At 43.2% G+C, this 25,811-nt stretch overlaps 1 protein-coding gene across 1 annotated transcript in view; it reads left to right on the top strand.

Annotated features, from left to right (window-relative positions):
• Window positions 1–25,811, top strand: part of eno4 (enolase 4) — a 185,458-nt gene that overhangs the window by 136,034 nt on the left and 23,613 nt on the right. The window contains exon 11 of the mRNA XM_036130670.1: window positions 20,647–20,708. Within this exon, the coding sequence (XP_035986563.1) occupies window positions 20,647–20,708 (62 nt within the window). The remainder of the gene's footprint in view (window positions 1–20,646; window positions 20,709–25,811) is intronic.

The following is a 25,811-nucleotide window of genomic DNA, read 5'->3' as shown; positions in this document are numbered from 1 at the left end:
GGACGGGATAGCTTCCTCACATGTAAAGATGCTGATTTTAAGACTTTGCACCGGTCTCTTAACTGATTTCCAGATCTGCTTATATGAAATTATTTTTTCTTTTAAAACTTTCACTTTAAAAAGCTATTAAATAAACACCCATTCAAACTGAAGTTTTCATTAGATATCATGTTGTGCAAAACAATATTCCCTTATGTCATTCTGCTCTTTGTAGAGTAACGTTGGAAGTGGAACGATGGAGTCAGGATTTTTAGAAACAGGCCAAATTTATGGACAAGCTCTTTAGGGAGACAATAGAATATGAGCTGCAGATAAAAGCTGTTATTAATTTATTTTACTGGGTTTTACATAGGTGCATGTCGGCTTCTTTTTTGTAACTCCGCTGAGTGAGACGGAGAACAGACGCAGGGGGAGAAGCGCGGCTGAGGACATGTGTTGTGATTATAATATCTGCGGATGTTATCTTAGTTGTGCACTCCGCCTCCAGGGGTTTTTCTAGTAGACAACGGCCCAAGGCAGGAGTGCCTAAACTATTTCCAGGGGCCATTTGAAAAGAGTTTCTCTTCAACCTCAATTAAAGAATGGCACAAAATTACCTCGAAACAAACAAGTTTAGACACCACCAATCTAAGGGGAGGGTGGTAACTCGGAGAGCTGCTTAACATATAACAAATACACGGTGCTCCTAGCTGGCCATTTGGAGTTTCAAAACACTGTTAGAAACAAGAGTGGTGCCATGTTAGTTCCCACGTCATGGCTGTAAATGTTTTTGCAAACAGATGTTTTTTTTCTAGTTGAATAAAAAGTGTAGAAGAAATCCGGTTGGGTTTTAATATTTATTATTAACATTCATTTATTATATCACAGGCTCATTCTAACAACAATCATTTTATATTTAGAGAAAGACATTCTTTTAATACGATGTCACACACTAATTGCAGAAAATACTACTTTAATATATCACAAGCTCATTGTAAATAGTAATTTCATATATCACAAACTAATTGCAGAAAATAATACTTTAATATATCACAAACTCAATGTAAAAAAAACACTCATTTAACATATCACAAGCTAGTTGTAGAAAACACTAATTTAATATATCACAAGTTAGTTGTAGAAAACACTCATTTAATATATCACAAGCTCATTGTAAATAGTCATTTCATATATCACAAACTAATTGCAGAAAATACTACTTTAATATATCACAAACTCAATGTAAAAAAACACTCATTTACTATATCACAAACTAATTGTAGAAAAACAGTTATTTCATATTTAGAGAAAGACAAGAGAAAACATGCATGCATTGGTTTCAAGACCCCCGCCAGTACTGCGTGATGGTTTCAACTTGATCTTTTTATTCATAGTTTTCTTGAACCAGCTGATCATACACCTGGTTGATGGAGTCATGCACCCGCTTGACCATCGTCAATTCGTACAGATACGCCTGTGCTACAGCGTTGACTGTGCCGCTGTCTTGATGGATGTGAAATGAAACGTGCTTTATAAAGCACTGGCATTACACGATAAAAATTGCTTTCAAAGAATCCATCCTCAAGCTGCTCCAAACATTCATGGTCTCTCAAACTAGGACGGCCCGTGCTACACCCGTAACATTTATAATGCATGTACTTTTCGATCGCTGCTTTCAAAAGACAATATACCACAGTTTTCACTGCTTTGATGAAGCCAAAGCGAATCCACCCATCGTATTCATCCGCCCCGCTCTCACCCTCTGCTTGGCTGTGGGGAATTTGCATGTTTTCGGGTTGCGAAGGGTCCGGGGAGGCTGGATCTCCTTGGCCTGAGGGTAGTTGTGAGCCCGGGGATACCCCCGGGGAGGCTGGAAGATTCACAGCTTGTGAATGTTCCTCCTGGGTCTCTGACAGAGACGGCATGGCTGGAAGCCTGGCAGGAAGCGTGGAATTCTTATTCCGAAAAATAAGAACTCTGGGCTTAGGTTCACGCTTCCGGGGGCCCGGAGCAGTCATCGATACGCCTCTGCAGCCCCGTCAGAAGACACTCGCTCTCGGTGTCGCTTTCGGAAGAAGATGATTCAGGGATTGGCGATGGTGAAGGAGGATGGTACGGTCCCGGGAATAATTTGTTGCTCTCCGGGGAACTACGCTGCAGTGATGCTGAAGCGGATGAAGGAGTAGTTCTTTCAACCACGTAGTTGCTCGTGGTTTCAGATGTTATAAGTCTGGTCAGTGAAGTTGCATGGAGGTCCTTATCAGCCTGCTTGGCTGTTCTTATACTGGGAAAGGGTGTGGTTAACGTTGAAGGGGGGCGGTATCGGCTGTTGTGAGAGGGCGGGTCTAAAAAGCCAGCACTTCCTTGATCCCCAAAACGTCTCTCCAGTTGTGACAGTCACGAAATAGCGTTGACATCCGGTCTGCTATCGCAGTCATCTTGTCACGCCATGCGTCAAAGGGAATGGTTAACAAGGGTCTGAACACGCCGCAGTCTGCATTATAATAGTCAAGCACAAAAATAACCGGGCTTGTTTTATCCTGAGCTTGTCTCAGAGTTGCGCGGAAAAACCATCGGCCGGTAACCCCCGTCTTTGATTGCCATGTTGCTGAGAAGATCCTATTTGTTGAATCTGTGTCAGTTTCGTTCTGGCGGGTCAGCGCCCGCATGCAGCGTTTAGTGGCGGGTGAATCCATAATTCCGTCCTCGGTTTCCTGATGAGCCCGCTTGCGGCGTTTAGCGATGGGTGAATCCTTGATTGCGTCATCGGTTTTCCTATATGCTAGATTCACAACGAGGTATGTCGCATACGTGTCTTCGGGGCCTGCCGCGTACGTGTCTTCAGGGTTTAGTTTGCGGAGCATGATGAGTCTCAGAACAGCCCAATCGTTTGACGTTAGCATGCACAAGGAGTGGATAGTTTGCAGCTTGTCAGTTTCTTGATCCAGCTGATACAGACACATTTCGCCGGTTTTGTACTTGAAGAGGTATCCCCATTTACCGCGAGCTCCATAGGGTTCCAAAGACCATTCTTCTTGCAGAGGTAGGGTCAGAGGCATCTGAGTTCTGCATAGAGACAGCATAACCTTGCTGAGCTTTCCTAACACCGTCCTGATAGTTGTAGGTCGTGACGGGTGTGTCGGAATTGATAGATTCAAGCTTGCTTGTTTTTGAACGCCATGTTGAAAAGGATTTAATCACTATCGAGGCTTGAGAAAAGGACCTTATATTATGAGAGGGGCGACCGGGGGCGGGGTGAAGTGCGGGTGCGTGTGAACTCCAGGGGTGGGGGATGGGTCCGGAAATGGGGGAGGGGTGTGAATTCCAGAAGTGGGGGAGGGGGCCTGAAATGGGGGATGAGTCCGGAAATAGGTGAGGGATGCGTGTGAATTCCAGAAGTGAGGGAGGGGCCGGAAATGGGGTAGGGGCCGGAAGTGGGGGAGGGGGGTCATGTGGAGGTCAATTAAAAAGGGCCGGGGTTTGATAAGGGTCATTAATCATCCATCAACCAAAAAGTGACAGAAGGTGGGTACTACTCTAAGGTGGCATATGTCATTTCCCTACTATCTAATTGATCAAAGGCATGGGAAGCTCTGAGTGGGACAGATGTTCAGCGATTTGTAATTCTTTTCAGAACTTCTCCATAGAACTAATAGGAGTTTTTGATCCTGTGAGGCCTGAGAGAGAGGCTGCTTGTAACATGCTTACCCTCTCTCAGGGTAACAGACCGGTAACTGAATACATACTCAATTTTCACAACAGAGCAGTTAACAGTTACTGGAATGATGATACTTTGTACAATGCCTTTTACCAGAAATCACCCTTTCTTTTCCCCTGAGTCCCTGCAGGAACTGGAGCACCTGGCCACATGCATTGATGTGTGTTTGAAGAAACACAGACGAGAGAGATCAACAGGATGGGGCCGTGCTTTTAGATGAGCTACATATCTCTATTTTCCCAAGCCGGTGTGTGAGGCTATCTCTGATCCTGTGGAATCAATGCAGCTTAGGAATTCTCGGCTCTTTACCTAGCCATTCATTTGCCATGAAGGGGAATCCCTCCACTAACTTCCCCAGTATGGCTCAGTTTTTGAACGGTTCTCAGACTCACACTGAGGAAGTATTTATCGACTCTAGGGCAGATTCTGAGTTTATTGACTCTCTTTTAGTTGCCCAGCTTGGTCTGAAAACCGAAGTTATAGCTAAACCACTGAAAGGTTTTATATTGAATGGACATGTTTTGTACACCATTACTTCCAAAATGGAACCCGTCACCATGGTAATGGCAGGCAATCATCAAGAGTTGGTGGCAACTTTAGTGATTAGCTCCCCCTCCCTGCCGGTAATCTTGAGGATCACCTGCCTCAGAAAGCACAAACCCCATACTGACTGGCATTCTGGGGAGGTTTTGGCTTGGTCTTCCACTTGTCCAGAAACCTGCCTATTCACTGTGAGGGTAGTAACACCTTCCCACCTGAGACCCGATTCTGATGCAGAGTTTTCTGAGCTGTCTAAAGTACCGAAGGAATACCATAACCTCAAGGAGGTATTCAATAACGAGAAAGCCATGTCTCTGCTGCCTCACTGGCCATATGACTGCACCATCAATCTGTTACCTGGAACAATACGTCCTAGTAGACACTTAATTCCTCTGTCGGCACATGATAGAAAGGCCATGGAGTCTTACATTGAAGAGCCCTTGTTATCAGGATTTAATCGCCCCTCATCCTCTCCAGCAGGAGCTGCCTTTTTCTTTGTGAGCAAGAAGGATGGTTCAATGCCCCCATGTATCGATTACAGGGGGCTTATAGAAATCACTGTGAAAAACAGATACCCTATGCCTCTCATGTCTTCTGCTTTTGAAATGTTGCTACAGTGTTCACAAAGCTGGACCTCCACAGTGTTTATAACCTGGTCCGAATTTCTTGTGGTGATGAGTGGAAGACTGCATTTAACACCCCTTCAGGCCATTATGAATACCTGGTGATGCCTTTTGGGCTGACCAATGCACCTGTGGTCTTTCAGGCCTTAGTAAATAATGTGCTCCGGGATATGATTAATGATTTTGTTTTCATATACCTGGATGACTTCCTTATTTTTTGATGGATCACATTTGTCATGTCTATTCAGTTTTTCTCCGGTTTTTACAGAACCAGTTGTATGTCAAGGCAGAGAAATATGTCTTTCATGAGTCTCAAGTGTCCTTTCTTGGGTTTGTTGTCTCATCTAATCAGATCGAGATGGTTCTTGGCAAGGTATCAGCCATATGTGAGTGGCCTGTACCACAAACTTGCTAGGAGCTACAGAGGTTTTTGGGCTATGTAAACTTTTATAGATGCTTTGTCAGGAATTTTAGCACTTTTGCCTCTCATCTTCAGAGTTTGACTTCCTCCACGTCCACCTAGTGTTGGAATGACAAGGTAGGCCAAGCCTTTACCAACTCAAAGGAACTTTTTACCTCAACTTCTATTCTTCAGTTCCCAGACACCTTCTTAATTTCATTGTGGAGGTAGATGCTTCCAGTAGCAGCATTTGAGCTGTTTTGTCCCAATGTGCCTTATCACATCAATGTCTCCACCCTTGTGCTTTCTTGTCTTGTCGACTCACCCCAGCAGGGCAAAATCATGAGACTGGGGAGCGTGTCCTGCTGGCCATTAAGTTGGCTCTCAAAGTGTGGAAACATTGGCTGTAGGGGGCTGAGATCCAATTTATTGTCTGGGCAGACCATAAAAACCTAGAGTACCTCAAAGGGGCCAGATGATTAAACTCTCGGGATGCTAGATAGCCACTGTTTTTTTGTTCTTTTCAATTTTGTGTTATCCTATTGCCCGGGCTCTAAAAAGTGCTTTCTCGGTTACATGCTCCTCCAGAGGAGGGTAGCAGAGAGGAGAACAAATATATTATCTCTCTTTCTGTGAGAATAGCTGTAACCAGGCTGGACATAGAAAGGGAGCTCATACACCACAATCACACTCATGCCACACCTTCTGAGTGTCCTCCAAGTTGTGTCTTTGTACCTGAGAACCTCCTGTAAGTGCGGCAGCCTCACTAGTCTAGCCCCTTAAAGCTCTTTCGAACGCGACACTTTCTTCTTGATTAAAAAAGAGGAGGTCTTGAATCCGACGGTATTTTCTAGGTCTTTACTGAACTTAAAAGATATCAAAATAACAAACAGATTCAAAACACATAAAGTGACGGTCAAAAGACTGTGTTTCTCCTAAGGTGCCAAACTTCTACAAAGAGCAAGTTCTTCCCTTTTTTTTTATAACCAGTTATTCGAAAACCAATCAAAAGGCACCACGTCATAAGCTTAACAACGAATCAATTACAGATGCTTATCAATACAAAAAAAAAGTACATATGGCTCCTACATTTCCCGGCCCCTAATTGACTATGTATTAGCATATCAATTACAAACTCAATTTAAACTGGAGCCATAGATATACAAATAACTCAACAAAACCTTTGGTTTAACTTGGTTACAAACAATCTACTAAAAAGTCCTCTTTTGTTTCATTCTCCTTGCAATAAGCACAATTTCGTAATCGGCCTTTGGATGATGCTCGTCTTCGTCTTGACTTCTGCACTCCGGACTGTCCCTTTGGAGTCTGGCATGACATTGACGATTCTCCCCAACATCCAAGAATTTCTCGGAGATGATGAATCAGCAACTAGGACCACATCTCCGACCTTGAAGTTTCTTCTTAGGTCAAGCCATTTTTGTCGCTCCTGCAGTAGAGGCAGGTACTCCTGTGACCATCTTCGCCAGAACAGATCTGCCATGTACTGGACTTGTCTCCATCGACGGCGAGAATAGATATCCTCCTTGATAAACGTACCAGTAGAAAGAGTAGGTTGTCCTTTCAGCAGAAGCAGATGGTTCGGCGTAAGAGGCTCAAGGTCATTAGGATTGTCTGTGTTCACAGTTAACGGTCTTCCATTAATGATGCTCTCGACTTCACATAAAAGAGTCTGCAGTCCTTCATCATCCAGTATCTGTTGCTTAACAATGGAACTTATGACCTTTCTAATGGTGCGTATCTGGCGTTCCCAGACTTCTCCATGATGAGATGCAGCAGGTGAATAGAAAATCCACTGTACTCCTTTTTGCATCATGGTGTCATTAATGCAAGAGTGGTCCAGCTCTTTCAATGCCTCCCTTAACTCTCTCTCTGCTCCGACAAAATTTGTGCAATTGTCAGAACGAATGATGGAAACTTGTCCTCTTCTGCTTTGAAAACGACGCAGAGCGTTAATACATGAATCTGTATCAAGAGACTGAGCAACTTCAATATGTACAGCTCTGACAGTTAGACACGTGAAAAGCACTCCATAACGTTTGACCTTGACACGCCCTCTTTTGACCTCAAAAGGACCAAAATAATCCACACCTGTGTTGGTAAAAGGGGGTTTATCAGGAAGCAGGCGGTCATAACGCAGATCTGCCATTTTCTGTTGCCCTGGTCTTGCATGCAGTCTCCTACAGAGATTGCACTCTGAGATTACCTTTCTAACAGCTGCATTGGCTGCTGGCATCCAATATTTTTGTCGCATTCTGGCCAGAACATAATTTCTGCCACCATGTCCTGTCGCTTGGTGGATATGATGCAGGATGAGGTTGGCTATTCTGTGATGCTTATGCAGAATGGCAGGATGTTTGACCTCTTCTGGCATTTTCAATCTATTCAGACGTCCCCCTACTCTCAAAACACCATCTTGTAGGTATGGATCTAATCTGGAGATTGAACTAGCTCTGCCCACCTGTGTGCTTCCGTGCTGCAAAGCTTTGATTTCAGGTGCATAAGCTTGTTTCTGACTGAACTTGATCGGCTCTGTTTCGGCGTTGGACAAATCTTCAACAGTGAGCATTTTTTCCAACTTTCTTCTAAATGTGATCATCTGTTGTTTAACAAAAGTCTCAACTTTCTCCGGTTCATTTCCAGACTGTTGCACTTTTAGTACAGTTTCTTTTCTCTTTTTACTCAGATGTCTCAGAGTCTCTTTGAGGCGTAGAATCCAGGCAACGGCCTTTTTAAGCTTATGCCTCGTGTGTCTCATCATTTCTCCATGGTTTTGCACACGTCGTTGCAACTGTTGTCCTTACTTCATTCTGTTCCATTAACCTAGAATTTTTAGGCTGTTTTGGCCAATGCTCTTCATTTAACAGGAAACTTGGTCCTTGAAACCAAATTACACTTTTGATGAAGTTTTCAATTTTCAAACCTCTTGATGCCAGATCCGCTGGATTTTGTGAACTGCTCACATATTTCCATTGAGATCGGTCTGTCATTTCCCTGATCAAAGAGATTCGGTTTGCCACAAACGTTTTGAAGCGAATGCTGTCATTTTCAATGTAGCTCAGTACTGTGGTACTGTCGATCCAGAAGACTGATTTCTTCAGTGGTAGTTGAAGTTCTTCTCTCAGCATCCGATCCACTTTGACTGCAACCGCTGCTGCTGTTAATTCCATTCTAGGAATTGTCATTTGTTTAAGAGGTGCTACCCTGGATTTTCCTATCAGAAATGACACTTGTATTTCACCTCGTTCATTAGTCAACAAAAGCTATGATACAACTCCATATCCATCCTGGCTAGCGTCGGAAAAGAGATGAATTTGTGCAGACTCTGTGGGTCCGAATGAAGCAGGCTTAACACATCTGCTTACACTGAGTTCAGAAAGCTTGTCGAGATCTGACAACTACCTTAGCCATGTCCGGCGTGACTGTTCTGAGATTCCTTCATCCCATCCTCGCTTCTCTTTACAAAGTTCTCTCAGAATAAGCTTAACAGGTAGCAGAAGTGGTGCCAAAAATCCTAAAGGGTCGTACACAGAGCTGGCAACAGATAAAATGCCTCTTCTTGTGCATGGCTTGTCTGGCAGCTGAACTTTGAACTTGAAGCTGTCAGAACTTGTGCACCACTGCACGCCCAAAGCTCGTTCTACAGGAAGCTCATTGGATTGCAAATCCAAGTCTTTAACGACAGGTGCTCTTTCACTGTCAGGAATGGAGTACAACAGAGCTTTATTATTGCTCACCCACTTAGTCAAATGGAACCCACCATTTTCACACAATGTCATCAGTTCTTTTGCCAGTTTAACTGCTTCCTTTTCTGTTGGCACTGACCTTAGACAGTCATCTATGTAGAAGTTTTTCAGAACTGTCTGTGTCGCTTCTGCTAATGTATTTGTGGCTCCATCTTCAGCAGTTCTTCTCAGTGCATATGAAGCACAACTGGGTGATGACGTGGCTCCAAACAGATGTACGCACATTCTGTATTCTGCTACTTCTTTAGTTTTGTCACCATCTGGCCACCAAAGGAATCGCAGCAAGTCTGCATCTTCATCTGGGACTCTGACTTGATAGAACATAGATTCAATATCTGCCATCATGGCAACAGGTTCCTGTCTAAATCTGAGTAAAACTCCAATAAGAGTATTCGTGTGATCAGGTCCTTGTAGTAATTGATCGTTCAATGAAACTCCCTGATAAGACGCGGTACAGTCAAACACAACCCGCAGTTTTTTCTTTTTTCGGTGGTACACTCCATGATGTGGAATGAACCATACTCGACCATCACTGCGACTCAATTGTTCTTCAGGTACCTTTACAGCATAACCTTTTTTCAATATGTTGTCCATGAAAGCTTTGTAGTCTTGACAAAAGTCTGAATTTCTACTTAGCTTCCTCTTCAAAGAGTTAAGCCTTTGTTCAGCAATACCACGATTTTGTGGCATTATCACATTGTCGTTTTTCAGAGGCAACTTGATGCAATAATGACCATCAATGAGCTGTGCTGATGTAGTTACAGCATGCATGAACTGCTTATCCTGCTGAGATAGTTCTTGTTTCTCGTCATACTGTCGCTCTGGGAAATCTGCATTATATTGCTTCTCCAGCATGTCTTCAATGTTCAATACAGAAATACGATTGACAAGAAAATCTTGTTTTTCAGTGAGACGTGATTCACTATCTTGACATCTGCTGACTGGTCCATTTACCACCAAACCCAAGGCTGTTTTCACGGCGTATGGTCTGTCATTCTGGCTGTTGACAATCTTCCATGGCTCCATAGCCTTGTGCGCATTAGCACCAATGAGAAGTCCGATATCTGACTCTAATCTTGGAAGATGAACTTGTTTCAGGTAGGGCCATCTCTCTAAATCTTCTTCTTTTGGTATATTACCCTTTGTTGCAGGAATGTCTGGTTGCATGTACACATCTGGCAACATGATGAAGTCTTGTTCATCAAGTCCACAAACCTCTAAATCTGTAAGGACATAACTACAAACTTTCTGTTCCTGTGTCATGGTTAGAAGAAGGATTTCCTTCTTTTTTCCATATACATTCAACTTTCTGGCGAGATCCTCTGTGCAAAAGGTTGCTGTGCTGCCTTGATCCAGGAATGCATATGTCTTGATGATGGTTCTGTTTTTCTTGTGTCTTATCTGCACAGGCACAATGGGAAGTATGCATTCATTTTCTCCGGCCCCAGTGACTTCACCTTTTTTACATCCAGTAGAAACAAGAGCACTTGTTACTTCACTTGTGTTTTGTGGGTTGTCATCCACGTTTTCTTCTGACACAACACTCTGCTTCACCACATGTAGAATAGTTGGGTGCTTAAGAGAACAGTTGGAACATGAGGCCTTTTTCCTACAGGCTTTATATAGATGACCTGCTGTTAGACATCCAAAACAAAGACCATGTGACTTCAGAAACTGTATTCTGTCTTTTGAAGGCTGTTCTTTAATTTTGTTACAAACACTCAAAGCATGGCTGTTCTTACAATAAAGACATGGACCTTGAAAAGCGCTGATGGTCTTGACTGAAGAAGTTGTTACATCACGCTGGCTCTTGGTGGTATCCTTTTCGGTACAAGATATATTCACAGCAAAACTGCTTCTCTTTGAAAGGCCTTTTAATTGGTCAGACTTTTTCTTCAAGCTGTTCTGATTAGCTGGTGTGACATCAAGAATATCTCCAAAAAGCGGATCATTAGCAACCTTTGCTTGTTGGTAGATGAACTCTACAAGATCAGGAAATTTGGCTCCCGTTCCCTTTCTTTCTTGAATGCTGTAAGCATGGTTTCTCCACCTTTCTTTCAGTTTATATGGTAGTTTGCACAAAATGCTTTTCATGTTGGTTGGATTGTTCATCTCACTCATGTAGTCAACATCATTCACTGTGTTGGAACATCCAATCAGAAATAGTGCATTCAGACCTTTTCTGTCATCTGGTTTTATCTGAGGCCATTCCATAGCCTTTTTAATATATGCTGTGGCAATGGTCAACTCATCTCCATAGTGTCGATCAAGCAAAGCCCTTGCCTCTCTGTAAGCTCTGTCTGGCTTCATGTGCTCACAGCTGCGTACGAGATCTAGTGGTTCTTCACCCGTGAACTGTTCTAGATAATATAGCCGATCTTGTTGACTGTCAGTTTGGTTCTCAATAGCATGTTCAAAAGCTCTTATGAATGATCTATATGAAAGTGGGTCACCTGTAAATACAGGAATTTCTCTGTGAGGAAGTCGAGATATACTATGTTGTTTTATGAGCATCTCAGTATGTTGATTTTGTTGCTGTAGAACTCGGTACAGATCATCTGAAAAAGAATCAGGACTTTGAGCTTTTGTTGAAATCCCTTTTAAGTGAGACTTCCTTGATACTGGGGGATCAGTATTTGCCTGTTCTTCATTATCTGAGAACATTTCTTGCCTTTCTGATTTGCTTGCTGAATGAACAGATTCAACTTTAAGTCTGGAAATAGCTTGTAAGGAATTAATCTCAGACTTCTGAGCATCTTCATTTTCTTCATACACCTTTAATTTTGCATCTGAAATAGCAAGCTTTGTTTCAATTTCTAGTCGCTCTTTTCTGAACTTAAGACGGGCTTCTTTCAATTCAATTGCTTCTTTCTTTTTCATTGTTGCTGCTCTTGCTAAAAGCGCTTCACGTTCCGCTTTAATTTTCAGCCGCATTGAACTTGTACTTGATCCTTGGGATGTATGGCTTGCAACCGAGGTAGCCCTTGAAACACTGTCTTGTGGGTGCACATCTTCCTCTGGAGAGCATTTTGCATCTTTTATCCATTCTTTAACGCTTTGTAAGAAAAGTTTAAACTCAGAATGTCTACCCTCAAACGTATCTTGATCTTCACGTTTATCTTCCTCACTTATCAGTTCACATAGTTCGTAATTAATGCGTTCATACTCTCTCAGGCATTTGACAAACAATGGAAAAGATTCTTCAGTTATGAAATCAGCATTGCATTCATTCTGTTTCAATCTTTCTATGTTATTCTTCTCTTTTGTCAACTGTGACAGCTTTCCTCTTCTTTCTCCTTTTAATCTAATGATTTTGTCATCCCGAGCTCATTCTGTGGGCTTTGGCTCCCTCTTCTGTCCAACCTGCGCAACTTCACCGTCGTCCGCCATTTAGTCCCGTTTTAATTTTCTTTTAATTCTTACACATAAACTGTGAGCCTCCAAACAGCTTCTTACTCTTCTAAAACATTCATAAACATGTGTGACAAGAGTTCCTTTATGTGCAGGATTTCTATGTGTAGTTCACCGGGCTTTTCTAATGAAAACGTGCTGGCTTAGTTAGCAAGTTAGCTTAGCAACCAAGCTAGTGCTGGGTAAAGTCCCTTAAATGAAAGTTGCGCCAACTCAGCGAGTGGCGCCATTTTGGGTCTAAACTTGCCACAGGCAGGCGCTTTAACACTGTTATGTTATGCGCGTTTCGCACCTTCTAATACCCTTCAGGCAGGTGTTCTGAATAAAACACAACTGAGTGTTGATGATCACCTACTAGGCATCCAGAAAAGCTGATATTACATTTTAATAAGACTTGAGAGAGACATTTTTAAGTGAACTGTATACTTCTCTTTTACTGTCTTGAAGTCCAGAATTGGTCCCATAGGACAAAAATCAGACACACATTATGCTACAGCACAATGAAATAAAGCAAAAAGTCCAGAAGAAAATTTCACATAAAAAATCGGACGGTCGGTGAAAATCAAACATGTTTGAAATTCAGTCGGCCGTAGTGAGGTTTTCGTGAGCGCATCCTGCTGTTCAAGCAGAGCTACGAGGGGGCGCCCTCCCCTCCTCTCCGTCCCCGCCAGCGGAGGGAGGGGAGCAGGCATCCCCAAAGCGACCTTCGCCCGGCCCGGGACCCGCGGGGCCCGGACGTCGGCTCGCCGGCTCGCGGGGAGGGCAAGCGCTCCGGTCTGCGCGACGCGCTGGCCGCCTGTTTCGGCACGCCTCTGCTCGCGGGGCGGGCCGGGCGACCTGCCGTGCCGCGCGGCCGCCGGTGCGGTGCATGAGCTGGGCTCGACCCCCTGCTCTGGGTCCCTGTCACCCACCGTCGCTCGCCTGCCTCTGCCACCACAGCGAGCGGTCCCAGAGGGGGCACCATGTACAGAATGAGCAGTCCGGTCGCGTCCGAGCGTCGCGCCGCACAGATCGTGAGCGGTGAACTTTTTAAACCCCGCGGTTCCATCGTACAGTTTGAGATGTATATTAGTACCACCACTGAAAAACTCGTACAGTGTATGCCCGGCTTAGCGGTTGGGGACTGGCGGGGAGAGACAAGCTTTGCGCGTTTTTTTTTTTTGTTTTGTTTTTATATTGGCGAGGCGGCCGCCAAACTTAGCGCTGCAGGAAACCCTGACTTCAGAAAAAAAAAGCCCACATACCTCACAGAAGCGAGAGTTTGTTGTAGGTCTCCAAGTTTTGTTCGTCTCTTGGTCCAAGCGACTGACTCGTTGATCCACAATAAACGCCGCTCTTCATCGCTTGGAAAACGGAACATCCGCGTCCCTTTATCAGTGCTGTTGCTGCAGCCGTGGGCACAACACCCTGGCATGGTGGCTTATTTTCGAAATAAAGAACTACTCGAAATAATCAGAAAAAATAAAAGAAAAATAAAAGAAATCGGTCGCTCGCAGTGTTGTAAACGCGCTGAGCTTAGCTGAGCCTAGACCCAAAATGGGCGCATGAGATCACGTGACCCGAAAAAAATGGAACGCCCATGATGCAACTTTCATTTAAGGGACTTTAGTGCTGGGTAGCTTCTGAGGCTCTTGAAAACAACGTGGTACTCACGGATTTACCACTCCAACTCTGTCGTTTCCTCCAGCCAAATTGAATCTCCGTTCGTCTTTAAGTCCTTCCATGAGAAAGTCTTTTGACTTGATGTAAGTGCGGCAGCCTCACTAGTCTAGCCCCTTAAAGCTCTTTCGAACGCGACACTTTCTTCTTGATTAAAAAAGAGGAGGTCTTGAATCCGACGGTATTTTCTAGGTCTTTACTGAACTTAAAAGATATCAAAATAACAAACAGATTCAAAACACATAAAGTGACGGTCAAAAGACTGTGTTTCTCCTAAGGTGCCAAACTTCTACAAAGAGCAAGTTCTTCCCTTTTTTTTTTTATAACCAGTTATTCGAAAACCAATCAAAAGGCACCACGTCATAAGCTTAACAACGAATCAATTACAGATGCTTATCAATACAAAAAAAAAGTACATATGGCTCCTACACCTCCGTTCCAAGGTCCTTATCTCCTGTCATTCCACCAAGTTATTTTGTCATTCTGGTGTCTCTGGTGTCAGTAATTCAGAGATGGTTTTGGTGGCCTAACCTCAGAAAGGATGTCCAAGAGCAATTGCAGCATGTCAGGTCTGGTTTTCTCCTACCACTGTCTGTTCCTAGACGCCCCTGGACCCATATATCTATGGACTTCTTTTACGGGACTCCCTACTTCTGATGGCGATACCGTTATTCTGACAGTGGTGGACTGGTGATCTAAGATGACCCACCTGGTTCCTGTGAAAAAAAGGAAAATGGTGTTTATTTAGAGTCTCAGACAGAGGTCCCCAATTTACCTCTTTTGGAGGGAGCTTTGTACCCAGTTGGGCATTTATTTGAGTTTATCTTCTGGGTTCCACCCACAATTTAATGGACACACTGGATGTATCAACCGGGAGGTTGAGATTAAACAACGTATCTTGTGTTCTGGTGACCCTTTGTCCTTGTCCAGTAACCTGCCTTGGGTGGAATACATGCTTAATTCTCATCCCTCCTGCTCTACAGGCTTTTCACCTTTCCACATCATTTATGGTTACGACCCATCTCTTTTCTCCATTTAAGAACTTGAAGCCAGGGGTCCCTCTGAACATGCTGCTGCCAGGCAGGTTGTCAGAATATGACAAAAGTCACATAAAGCCCTCTTCAGGTCTTCTAGCATCAATTCAAAAGCAGCCAATCGTCGCCGGTCATGTTGACCAAGAACCTACATCTTCCAGTGGAATGTAAGAAGCTGGTGCCACATTTTGTTGAGCCCTTCCCCATTTCTAAGATTTTTAATCCAGTGGCAGTTCTTCTTGGGTCCATTCTGTTGTGGTATGTGACATTACACTTTGGTGGTGTGGAGGCTGCAGCGTATTTAGGTATCACAAAAGCTGGTTTCTGTAGAGGCTGATTCTGCAAAAGACAGACTGTAGCTACTTGTGGGTCTCTCTGACGTAAAAACTCCTCCTCAAGAAAATTCCAAAAAGAAGTTAAAAATCAAAACAATTGGATTTTTTTTTCCGAAGTTTGAAGATGTTTCGCTTCCCATCCAGAAGATTTCTCAATTGGGAAGCGAAATGTCTTCAAACTTCGGAAAAAAGTCCAGTTGTTTTGTTTTTTAACTTTTGATGCTGAAAATCTTCACCAGCATCTTCCTCATGAGGGCACATGGAAAGAGCCCTCAAGAGGAGGATGTACATAAGACATCCTCTGCCTTATTTCTATTTTGTATTTTTATTCTTTCTTTTCTTATTTACTTCTTTTTTGATCCACTGTAGAAACGAGGACACACTGTATATAACTGATGCACCTTGTCCTACTTTTGGCACCTTCTTCTAATTATCGAAGAAGGTGCCAATTTCTCCAATATGAGATCAATAAAGCCTATCTTATCTTATCTTATCTTATCTTAGAGAAAGAGCCTATCCTGTGCGGCTGGCTGAGAGCAGGCAAAAGAGAGGCCGATGGGACAGGGGAGGTTTTATAGCGGTTCAGTGGGCACTCTGCTGTGAAGGGCAGTTCCTTAGAGAGGAGAGTCTGCAGCTTCTTATTGCATTTCTTATAGCTATAAGTAAATCTAGAATTATTTCTATTCTCCTCCATTGTTGATGAAAAATATGCTGCTCTGACTTTATGAAGTTTCTTTTTATACAGCACTACACTGATTTTCCAGATTAGGTAGGAATCCTCTCGATGTATAGAGGGCCATTATGTCTCCGGCTTTCTAACTGTGCTTCAAAATATGCAGCTCTGGACTAAACCAGGGAGCCAGCTACTAATAATTTCCTTTTTTTTCTAAGGGGACTACAATGTCTAATGTAAAACACAATGAAAATGTGACGCTATCAACATGAGTATTACATTTTGAAGGGGAAGAAATAAAATTGCCATCTGCTGTGTTTTTTCTGTGACACAGAAAATTAAAAAGGGGGACAAACTCTTTAGAATTTGCTACAGCATTGTCTGATGAAGATCTACTATAATGAAACATTCTTTAGGTCGTGGAGAACTCAGTTAAATTATACTCATATGTTATTAAAAATTACCAGATAAGACAGGGTTTTGAGGAAATGCTCCTTTTTTTAGCAGTCAGTGCCATATGTCAGCACAACGTCCAAAGTATGAAGGCAAAAATGTGTTGGTTTATTCACATTATGAGTCTAGGATAACACTGCTTTCATGGTTACATTTTCCATGGCGACCCGGAAGTGACAGACACAGAGGCAGGTTACGGCTTTGGGATGTTTATTGAAGTAAATGTGGATAGAGATGTTAAAGAGGAGAGTGAGATAGAGGCCTACTGGGGAGGCTCTGGTCTCGGTCAGCGAATGAGATAAACAGCAAGTGAGCACCAGCAACAGACATGCTGGAAATACTGAGAGGTGAGGCTGACTTTGCAGTAGAGTTTCGTACCCTTGCAGCCGCTGCCGGCTGGGAACAGCGAGCTCTTAAGGCGGTGTTCTTCCAGGCTCTCGATGACTCCCTCAAGGACGAGCTAGCTCGTCTTGAGGAACCCAACTCTTTGAACGACCTAATTAACCTATTTATTGGTTTAGACAACTGTCTTAGGAGTAGGAGCCAGGGTAGGTCGGAGAGACAACCGCGCCCGGCAGCATCTTCTTTTTTTGAGCGAGTTCCTCCCAGACCGGCAGCTGCTTCACCTCCATCCCCGGAGACCATGCAGATTGGCCGGGTACGTCTTTCCCCAGAGGAGAGGCAGCAGTGCTTTGATGCAAAGCAATGCATTTATTGCGCCTCACCTGATCACTTCATCCGAGCCTGTCCCGCTCGATCAAAAGAGCAAGGGTGTTCATGAATTTGTTCTCACCTGCCCCATCTGTGCCCAGAATAAGTCATCTAACAGACCACCTTCCGGCCTCCTTCAACTACTACCTATTCCCAAGCTTCCCTGGTCACACATAGCTCTAGACTTTCACAGGACTTCCACCATACCAAGGCATGACGACTATTCTCTCTAACATTGACCGTTTTTCAAAGGCCTGCCACTTGGTGGCTCTCCGAAAACTTCCCTCTGCCCTTCAGACTGCTCAGCTCCTGTTTAAACATGTATTCCGCCTCCATTACATACCTATGGACATTCTGTCCGAGCGTGTTCCCCAGTTTACCTCCCGTGTCTGGAGAGAGTTTGCAACCACCCTAGGGGCCTGGTATACCTCTCCTCCAGGTATCACCCCCAGACAAATGGCCAAACGGAACTGTTATACCAGGAGCCCAAGTCAACCCTAAGGTGTCTCACAACTGCCAACCCATCGGATTGGAATAAATAGTATGCACATAATACTCACACCTCCACTGCAACTGGTTTTTCCCCTTTTGAAATCACCTTGGGATACCAACCACCTCACCTACCCTCAGATGAAAGACAGATGCCCGTCCAGTCTGTGGAAGGCCACATCCGCCGCTGCCAGCAGTTCTGGACCGAGACCATCCGGGGCCTTCAGAGAACTGGCGAGCAGAACCTCCGGTTCGCTGACCGCAGACGAACACCTGCCCCCATCACCGCCCAGGTCAGTGGGTCTGGCTGTTTTACCGAGACCTTCCCACCAGATCTAACCCGCGCAAACTCCGGCCCCTTCATTATTGAGTCAATCATCAGCCCCATAGCCATCCGCCTCCGTCTCCCTCTACAATCCCGAGTCCACCCTACATTTCATGTCTCTCAAATTAAGCCCAAGTTTTCCAGCACGTTGTGCCTCAGGTCGCCTTGCGCTCTGGACTCCGTTCTCAGCATCGGCAGCATTCTGTCATTCCAAGACGAGCAACCCGACTCAGATCCCTCTGTGTCCTGCTCCTACATTTTCCGTGTTACCAAGCCGGGCTGCCCAACCGGGGCAGTTCCTATCGGATTGCCCCGGTTCCTCCAGCTGTCATCAGACCACCCACCACGCCGCTGCTGCTCGGACCCCACCTTCATGGATACCGCCAGCCCGCCCACCGGCCACTCAATCACCTGTTGCCATCTCGAAGGTCCGTTGTTCCACTCCACTCCCCCGGCTAAGTTGCAGTGCTCAGCGGTAAGGTGTTGGTCCTCATTCCCATTTCCTTGTACAAATCTAACTCTCTCCCTCTCACCCACAGATCGCTTAAACCGGTCCTCGCGTCTTTTCCTCAGCACTACACTTGCTGAAGGTTACCTGTGCAACCAGTGCCTGCCAAACCGAATACAAATAAACATCTTAAACTGCTCTGCTTCTCTTAAGTGAATTCTGCATGTGGGTCCAACACCTCAAAACCATGACAGGTACATTCAGGTCCCAGTGGCAGAGCAGGATAAACAGAAGACAGCTTTTTGTATGCCTTTTGGCTTCTTTGAATTTAATCGAATGCCATTTGGTCTGTGCAATGCTCTGAGCACATCCCAATGTCTAATGCAGAGACTACTTGGGGACCAGCAATGTCAGTCATGGTTGTTTACTCCAAAATGTTTTAATCCTTTTCCATAACAGCTACGAGGTAGACACACTCCCCTTTCTCAGATGTGGTCTACAGCCCACAGCACTGTGGGCCCGAATTTCCATCTGCCCAGTGTTAAGAAAATATCTTAGTCAAGCAGAGTGGTGTCTGTTTCTCCCTGCTCCAACATAAGATAAACATGGAGTTTTATTGCCCCCGGGGGGGTCAGAAGGAGAGGGGGTCAGTCATCTTCCCCTGAGGGAGCAGGACGAGTTAAAAAGTTGATAAAAGGAATGTCTTGGTAAAACTGACTTCAGACAGACTTCCGGCCGTGTGGTAAAATCCTCTTGATTGGTAATGTAAACTCTGTCTCCATATTTAATTTCTATGAATTAAATATGCATTTAAACTGTTCTACCTCTTGATTAATGTTTTCTCACTTGCGGCCAAATGCGGAACCGGGATAAGATGGGTTTTCAATAGACATGTAACAGCAGGCCGTTAAACCTAATCTTTACCACCAGTGAAAGAGCAGTGGACTGTTAATGTTTTTTTCTCTCTCTGAAGCAGTTAGCTTCCCTTTTTGCAGTTGGTGAGTTAGTAATTTTCTTATTTTTGATTGAGTTGCTTTGTCGTTTTGCATGTCAATGTTTGCTTTGCTGGGTGTATATTGCTGATTTACATTTTTTTCCATTTATTTTGCATGGTTGGTTTATGTTTCATTAGCACTGGTTATTCCTTTGACGAATTGAAATATATTTGATACAAAAGCCATCAATTGCTGTCATGGGAAACCATTGAATTCTCTTTTTATACAGACATTGTTGATCCAGTTGATCATGATGCAATATGGCTGCAATTCCATAATTTATTGTCTGTGTCACCAATTTCCCCAATCTCCAAAAGGAGCATTCACTGGCGTATACACTTTATACGTCAGAAAAACGTCTTTATTCTGACGTATAAAGAAGTTTTGTTTATGGATCACTGTCTGCATAGAAAGTGATGTACACAAGATTTAGTCCCTATTTTGTGCTTTATAAATGAGACCCCATGTGTTTTGAACCTCTTTAGTAGGTGTGCTAATAAGTGTGAAGGAAAATGGTAAAAATGGTAAATGGACTGAACTTATATAGCGCTTTTCCAGTCATGCTGACCACCCAAAGCGCTGTACACTATAGCCACATTCACCCAGTCGCTCTCACTAACGCGCACACATTTATACACCAAGACGCAGCTCGGTAGGCAACTTGGGGTTAAGTGCCTTGCCCAAGGGCACAGAGACATGTAGCAAGGGGAAGCTGGAATCGAACCCACAACCTTCTGGTTGCCAGACGACTACTCAACCCATCAAGCCACAGTCGCCCCCACCCAATTTCAGGAACCCAATTTCATTTTTTTGTGGTGTTTTCAGATAGATTAGGAAAAACAGAGCCATATTTGGGTTTCATTTACATATTTTACTAGAGACTAAAATTACCAACACAGTTTAAAACATTGAATATAAAGCAGGTGTTACTAAAAAGCAACAAATAAATAACTTGGTGAATTTGCATGTGCAACTTCAGCACATGGTGATCACTATTGTAACACCTCAGTTTTATTATGCTAAAAAGTATTTGATGGCATATGAGCAATTATTTTCTCTTTGTGTATATCTTTAATTTCTAACATCTAGGATCAGTGTTGATGGGTGCAATGTCCAGTGAAACCTGCAGTGAAGTGTCTTTTTCAGACCTAGTAAGTTTTCTTCTCAATTATTCTATGCTTCTAGCATTTGTTACAAGCCACTGTCTCCAATGGTCATGCAAATTTTAAACAAACTTTTTAAATGTCACAAAAAGTAAATGCAAAACAGGCATGTTTCCATATACTGGTTTGGGCTAGAATGGACCACACATCTTTAAAAGAAGAAGAGAAGTTTTCAGGAATGTGTTGCTATCAAGCAAGTTGTAATAGTTCTTTCATGTCAGATAGTATTGGCGATCTTAAATCCTGTCCAGAGACATAGATAAAGAAATGCAATTCTAAGTGCGTTATGGGACTATCCGGGAAGAGCCTGACAGTGGCAAAAGCTGATCAATTATATGAGGTATGTTCACTACATCAGAAATTTAGTTCAGTTAAATTGTATTCACATAGCATCAATTGATGAAACATGTCATCTCAAGGCACTTTCCAAAGTCAAATTCAGTCAGATTATACAGATTGGGTCGGATTATACAGATTGGTCAAAAAATTTCCTATATAAGGGAACCCAGTTAAATGCATCAAAGTCTTCACAAGCAGCATCCCCTCCTCCTGAAGAAGCGTAGAGCCACAGGGACAGTCGTCTGCATTGTCAATGGCTTTGCTGCAATCCCTCATACTGAGCAAGCATGAAGCGACAGTGGGAAAAAAACTCCCCTTTAATGGGAAGGAAAAACCTCCGGCAGAACCGGGCTCAGTATGAACGGGCATTTGCCTCAACCGACTTGGGGTTAGCGAAGACAGAGCAGAGACACAACAAGAGAGACAAAATAGCACAGATGCAAACGTTGATCCAGGAATCTGTTCTAAATTACATGGTAATAGCAGGTGATCTGTCTTCCCTGGATGATGTCACAGCTAACAGAACGCCAAACCAAGTGTACCTACTATGAAGAAAAAGAGAGGGAGCAAAAAGTTAAAAGCTGAAAGACGACAGTCATTTCAATGTAATACAATGCAAAACTGGAGAACAGTAGACTGAAGAACAGTAGAAATCAGTAGAGTGAGAAAATTAGACCCTGATGTCCTCCAGCAGCCTAGGCCTATCACAGCACAACTATAGAGACAGCTCAGGGTATGAGCCACTCTAACTATAAGCTTTGTCAAAAAGGAAAGTTTTAACATTAGTCTTAAAAGTAGACACGGTGCCTCACGGACCAAAACTGGGAGTTGGTTCCACAGGAGAGGAGCCTGATAGCTAAAGGATCTGCCTCCCATTCTACTCTTAGAGACTCTAGGAACCACCAGCAGACCTGCAGTCTGAGAGCGAAGTGCTCTGTTAGGAACATACGGGGTAATCAGAGCTCTGATATATGATGGAGCTTGATTATTAAGGGCTTTATACGTTAAAAGGAGAATTTTAAATGCTATTCTTGATTTAACAGGAAGCCAATGAAGGGAAGCTAAAATTGGAGAAATATGATCCCTCTTGTTGATTTTCATCAGAACTCTTGCCGCAGCATTTTGAATCAGCTGAAGACTTCGAACTGCATTTTGTGGACTTCCTGATAGTAAAGAATTACAATAGTCCAGCCTTGAAGTAACAAATGCATGGACTAGTTTTTCAGCATCACTCCTGGACAGAATGTTTCTAATTTTGGCAATATTCCGGAGGTGAAAAAAGGAAACTCTGGAAACCTGTTTAATATGGGATTTAAATGACATGTCTTGGTCGAAAACAACACCAAGATTTTTAACTTTATTACCAGAGGCCAAGTTAATGCCATCCAGATTAAGTGATTGATTAAGAACTTTATTTTTTGAAGACTCTGGCCCAAAGATTACAACTTCTGTCTTGTCAGAATTTAAATGCAGGAAATTTAAAGTCATCCAGCTTTTGATGTCATCAAGACATGACTGCAGTCGAAGTAACTGATTGGATTCATCAGGATTTATGGATAAATATAGCTGAGTGTCATCAGCATAACAGTGGAAATGCTGTCTGATAATTTTGCCAATCGGAAGCATATATATAGAATTGGTCCAAGGACTGAACCCTGTGGTACTCCACAAGTGACCCTAGAGTTTGAGGAAGATTTATTATTAACATGAACAAACTGGAATCTGTCCGACAGATAAGATTTAAACCAGCCTAATGCTTTTCCCTTAATCCCTACAGTATGCTCAAGTCTTTGTAGGAGAATATTGTGATCAACTGTATCAAATGCAGCACTGAGATCTAACAGGACAAGTATAGACACAAGTCCATTATCTGAGGCCATGAGAATATCATTGGTGACCTTCACCAGAGCTGTTTCAGTGCTATGATGAGCTCTGAAGCCTGACTGAAACTCCTCAAGTAGGTCATTACTTTGTAAATGTTCACATAGTTGATTAGCAACTACTTTCTCAAGAATTTTAGATAAGAAAAGAAGATTAGATATAGGTCTGTAATTTACTAACTCATCTTGATCAAGAGATGGTTTCTTAAGTAAAGGTTTAATAACAGCTACTTTAAAAGCCTGTGGTACATATCCATTTACCAAGGATAGATTAATCATGTCTAAAATAGGACCACTGATCAGAGGGAATACCTCCTTAAACAACTTGGTTGGGATTGGGTCTAACATACAGGTAGAAGGTTTAGATGAAGCTAAAATTTTAGATAGCTCAGAAAGCTCTACTGCTTTTAAACAGTTCAGACACTGCACAGGTTCTAAGGATTCCTCCAATGCTGCCTCACTTACTGAGGACAAGGTAATCATGTTTGGGAGGATGCCAATTATTTTATTTTTAATGGAATCAATTTTATTTATGAAGAATCCCATAAAATCATTACTGCTAAGAGCTAAGGGAATGGATGGATCAACGGAGCTGTGGCTCTGGGTAAGTTTGGCAACTGTACTGAAGAGAAATCTAGGATTATTCTTATTCTCCTCAATTAATGATGAAAAATATGCTGCTCTAACTCTGCGAAGGGTCTTGTTATACAACAATAGACTGTTCTTCCAGATTAGGTAGGATTCCTCTTGGTGTGTAGAGCGCCATTTTCTCTCCAATTTCCTAACATTGTGCTTCAAGGAACGCAGCTCTGAATTAAACCAAGGAGCCAGCTTCCTGTGAATAATCACCTTCTTTTTCAAGAGAGCTACATTGTCTAATGCAGAACGCAATGACGAAGTCATACCATTTACAAAGACATCTATTTGTGAATTGGAAGAAACAACATTGCTGCCATCTACAGGGCATTTCTGCAATACGGAGGATATTAAAAAGGGGACAGACTCTTTAAGTTTTGATACAGCATTATCCGATAAAGATCTACTATAATGGAACCCTCTTTTGGGGGCGGAGAACTCAGTTAGATTAAACTCAAATGTTATTAAAAAATGATCAGATAGGACAGGGTTGTGAGGAAATACTGTTAATTCTTCACAATCAATGCCATATGTCAGCACAAGGTCTAAAGTATGGAGCCAAGAGTGCGTCGGTTTATGCACATTTTGAGCAAAACCAATTGAATCTAGGATAGTTTTAAAGGCTACACTAAGGTTATCACATTCTGTGTCAACATGGATGTTAAAATCACCCACTATAATAGCCTTATCAGTATTTAACACCAAATCAGATAAGAAATCTGACAACTCATCCAAAAACTGAGTGTAAGGGCCTGGTGGACGATACAAAACAACAAACAGAAGAGGTTTTATTGCTTTGCAGTTTGGATGAGGGAAACTGAGGGTTAAATGTTCAAAATAACTGTAGTTATTAATTGGCCTGGGACTAATTAATAAATCAGACTGAAAGATGGTTGCCACTCCTCCTCCTCTTCCCACAGATCTGGGAATGTGGAAATTTGAATAATTGCCCGGTAGGACTCCTTCTTCACCTTGACGGCTTTTCTCACCACTAGTGTCCACCAGCGTGTTCGAGGGTGACCGCCGCAACATGTACCGACAATCAGGCAACAATCCCAAGGCAATCTATCTATCGGCCACAGCTCAGACTAGCCGCCTCAACAATAGAGGCGCGGAACATGGTTCACTCGGACTCAATGTCCCCCGCCTCACTCAAGACGTGTTCAAAGCTCTTCTGGAGGTGGGAGTTAAAGCTCCGTCTAATGGGGGACTCTGCTAGACGTTCCCAGCAAACCCTCACAATACGTTTGGGCCTGCAAGGTCTGACCGGCTTCCTCCCCCACCATACAATGCACCCGACCCCTTTGGCCCCTCCAAAAGGTGTTGAGCCCATTGGAAGGGGGACGCATGTTTCCTCTTCGGGCTGAGCCCGGCCGGGCTCCATGGGCAAAAGCCACCAGGCACTCGCCAACGTGCCCCACCTCCAGGCCTGGCTCCAGAGTGGGGCCCCGGTGACCCGCGTCCGGGCGAGGGAACACAACGTCCATTGTTCGTATTCATCATAAGGGGGTTTTGTGCTGCTTTGTCTGGTTCTTTACCTATTTTTTGTGAACTTCCTGACAGTAAATATATACAATGGTCCAGCCTTGAAGTAACAAATGCATGGACTAGTTCTTCAGCTTCACTCCTGTACAGATTATTTATTGTTTTGAAGATTAAAAAAAACGGAAACCCTAGAAACCTGTTTAACCTGGCATTTAAGATGAGATAAGAGGAGAATCCCTTATTCTCCTGCAATGGGAAAATTTGGGTTAATACCAATGAAAAAAGAAGACAAATGAACAAGATAGTCTAATCTAAAGTTAGCCCTAAAGAATTGCCAAGAATAAAAAGTAAATATTGAACAATTATTGTTAAAATGGCATGAAATATTCAAGTTTAACAGTGGAAAAAACTCCAGCCTATTTACAGAACTAAGTTAATATGCAATAGGTGCGGTAGCACAGCAACATCTTGAAGTAACTAAGGTTGTACAAGTTTACCTTAGTATCTGGGAGACATTGTAAACGATTCATGATTGATTCAGAACCTGTGCAACCATTAGCATGTTTGTAAACAGTTATTGAGTCTGTTGTGAGCAGCAGAGAGTCGAAAGTCTATCAGCAGCTGGGAGGAACAACATGCTGAAATGTTCTTTTGATCATCTGGGATACAGTGGTCAGTCACTTAAAAAGCTGTCCAGCTCTGCAACAGCTCCATGCATGGGGGTGGGAGACATTGTCCATCAAGTTATTTT

Source organism: Fundulus heteroclitus, unplaced genomic scaffold, assembly GCF_011125445.2.
Source record: "Fundulus heteroclitus isolate FHET01 unplaced genomic scaffold, MU-UCD_Fhet_4.1 scaffold_37, whole genome shotgun sequence".
NCBI classification, from domain to species: Eukaryota; Metazoa; Chordata; class Actinopteri; order Cyprinodontiformes; family Fundulidae; genus Fundulus; species Fundulus heteroclitus.
This window is presented reverse-complemented; position numbering and strand designations above follow the sequence as displayed.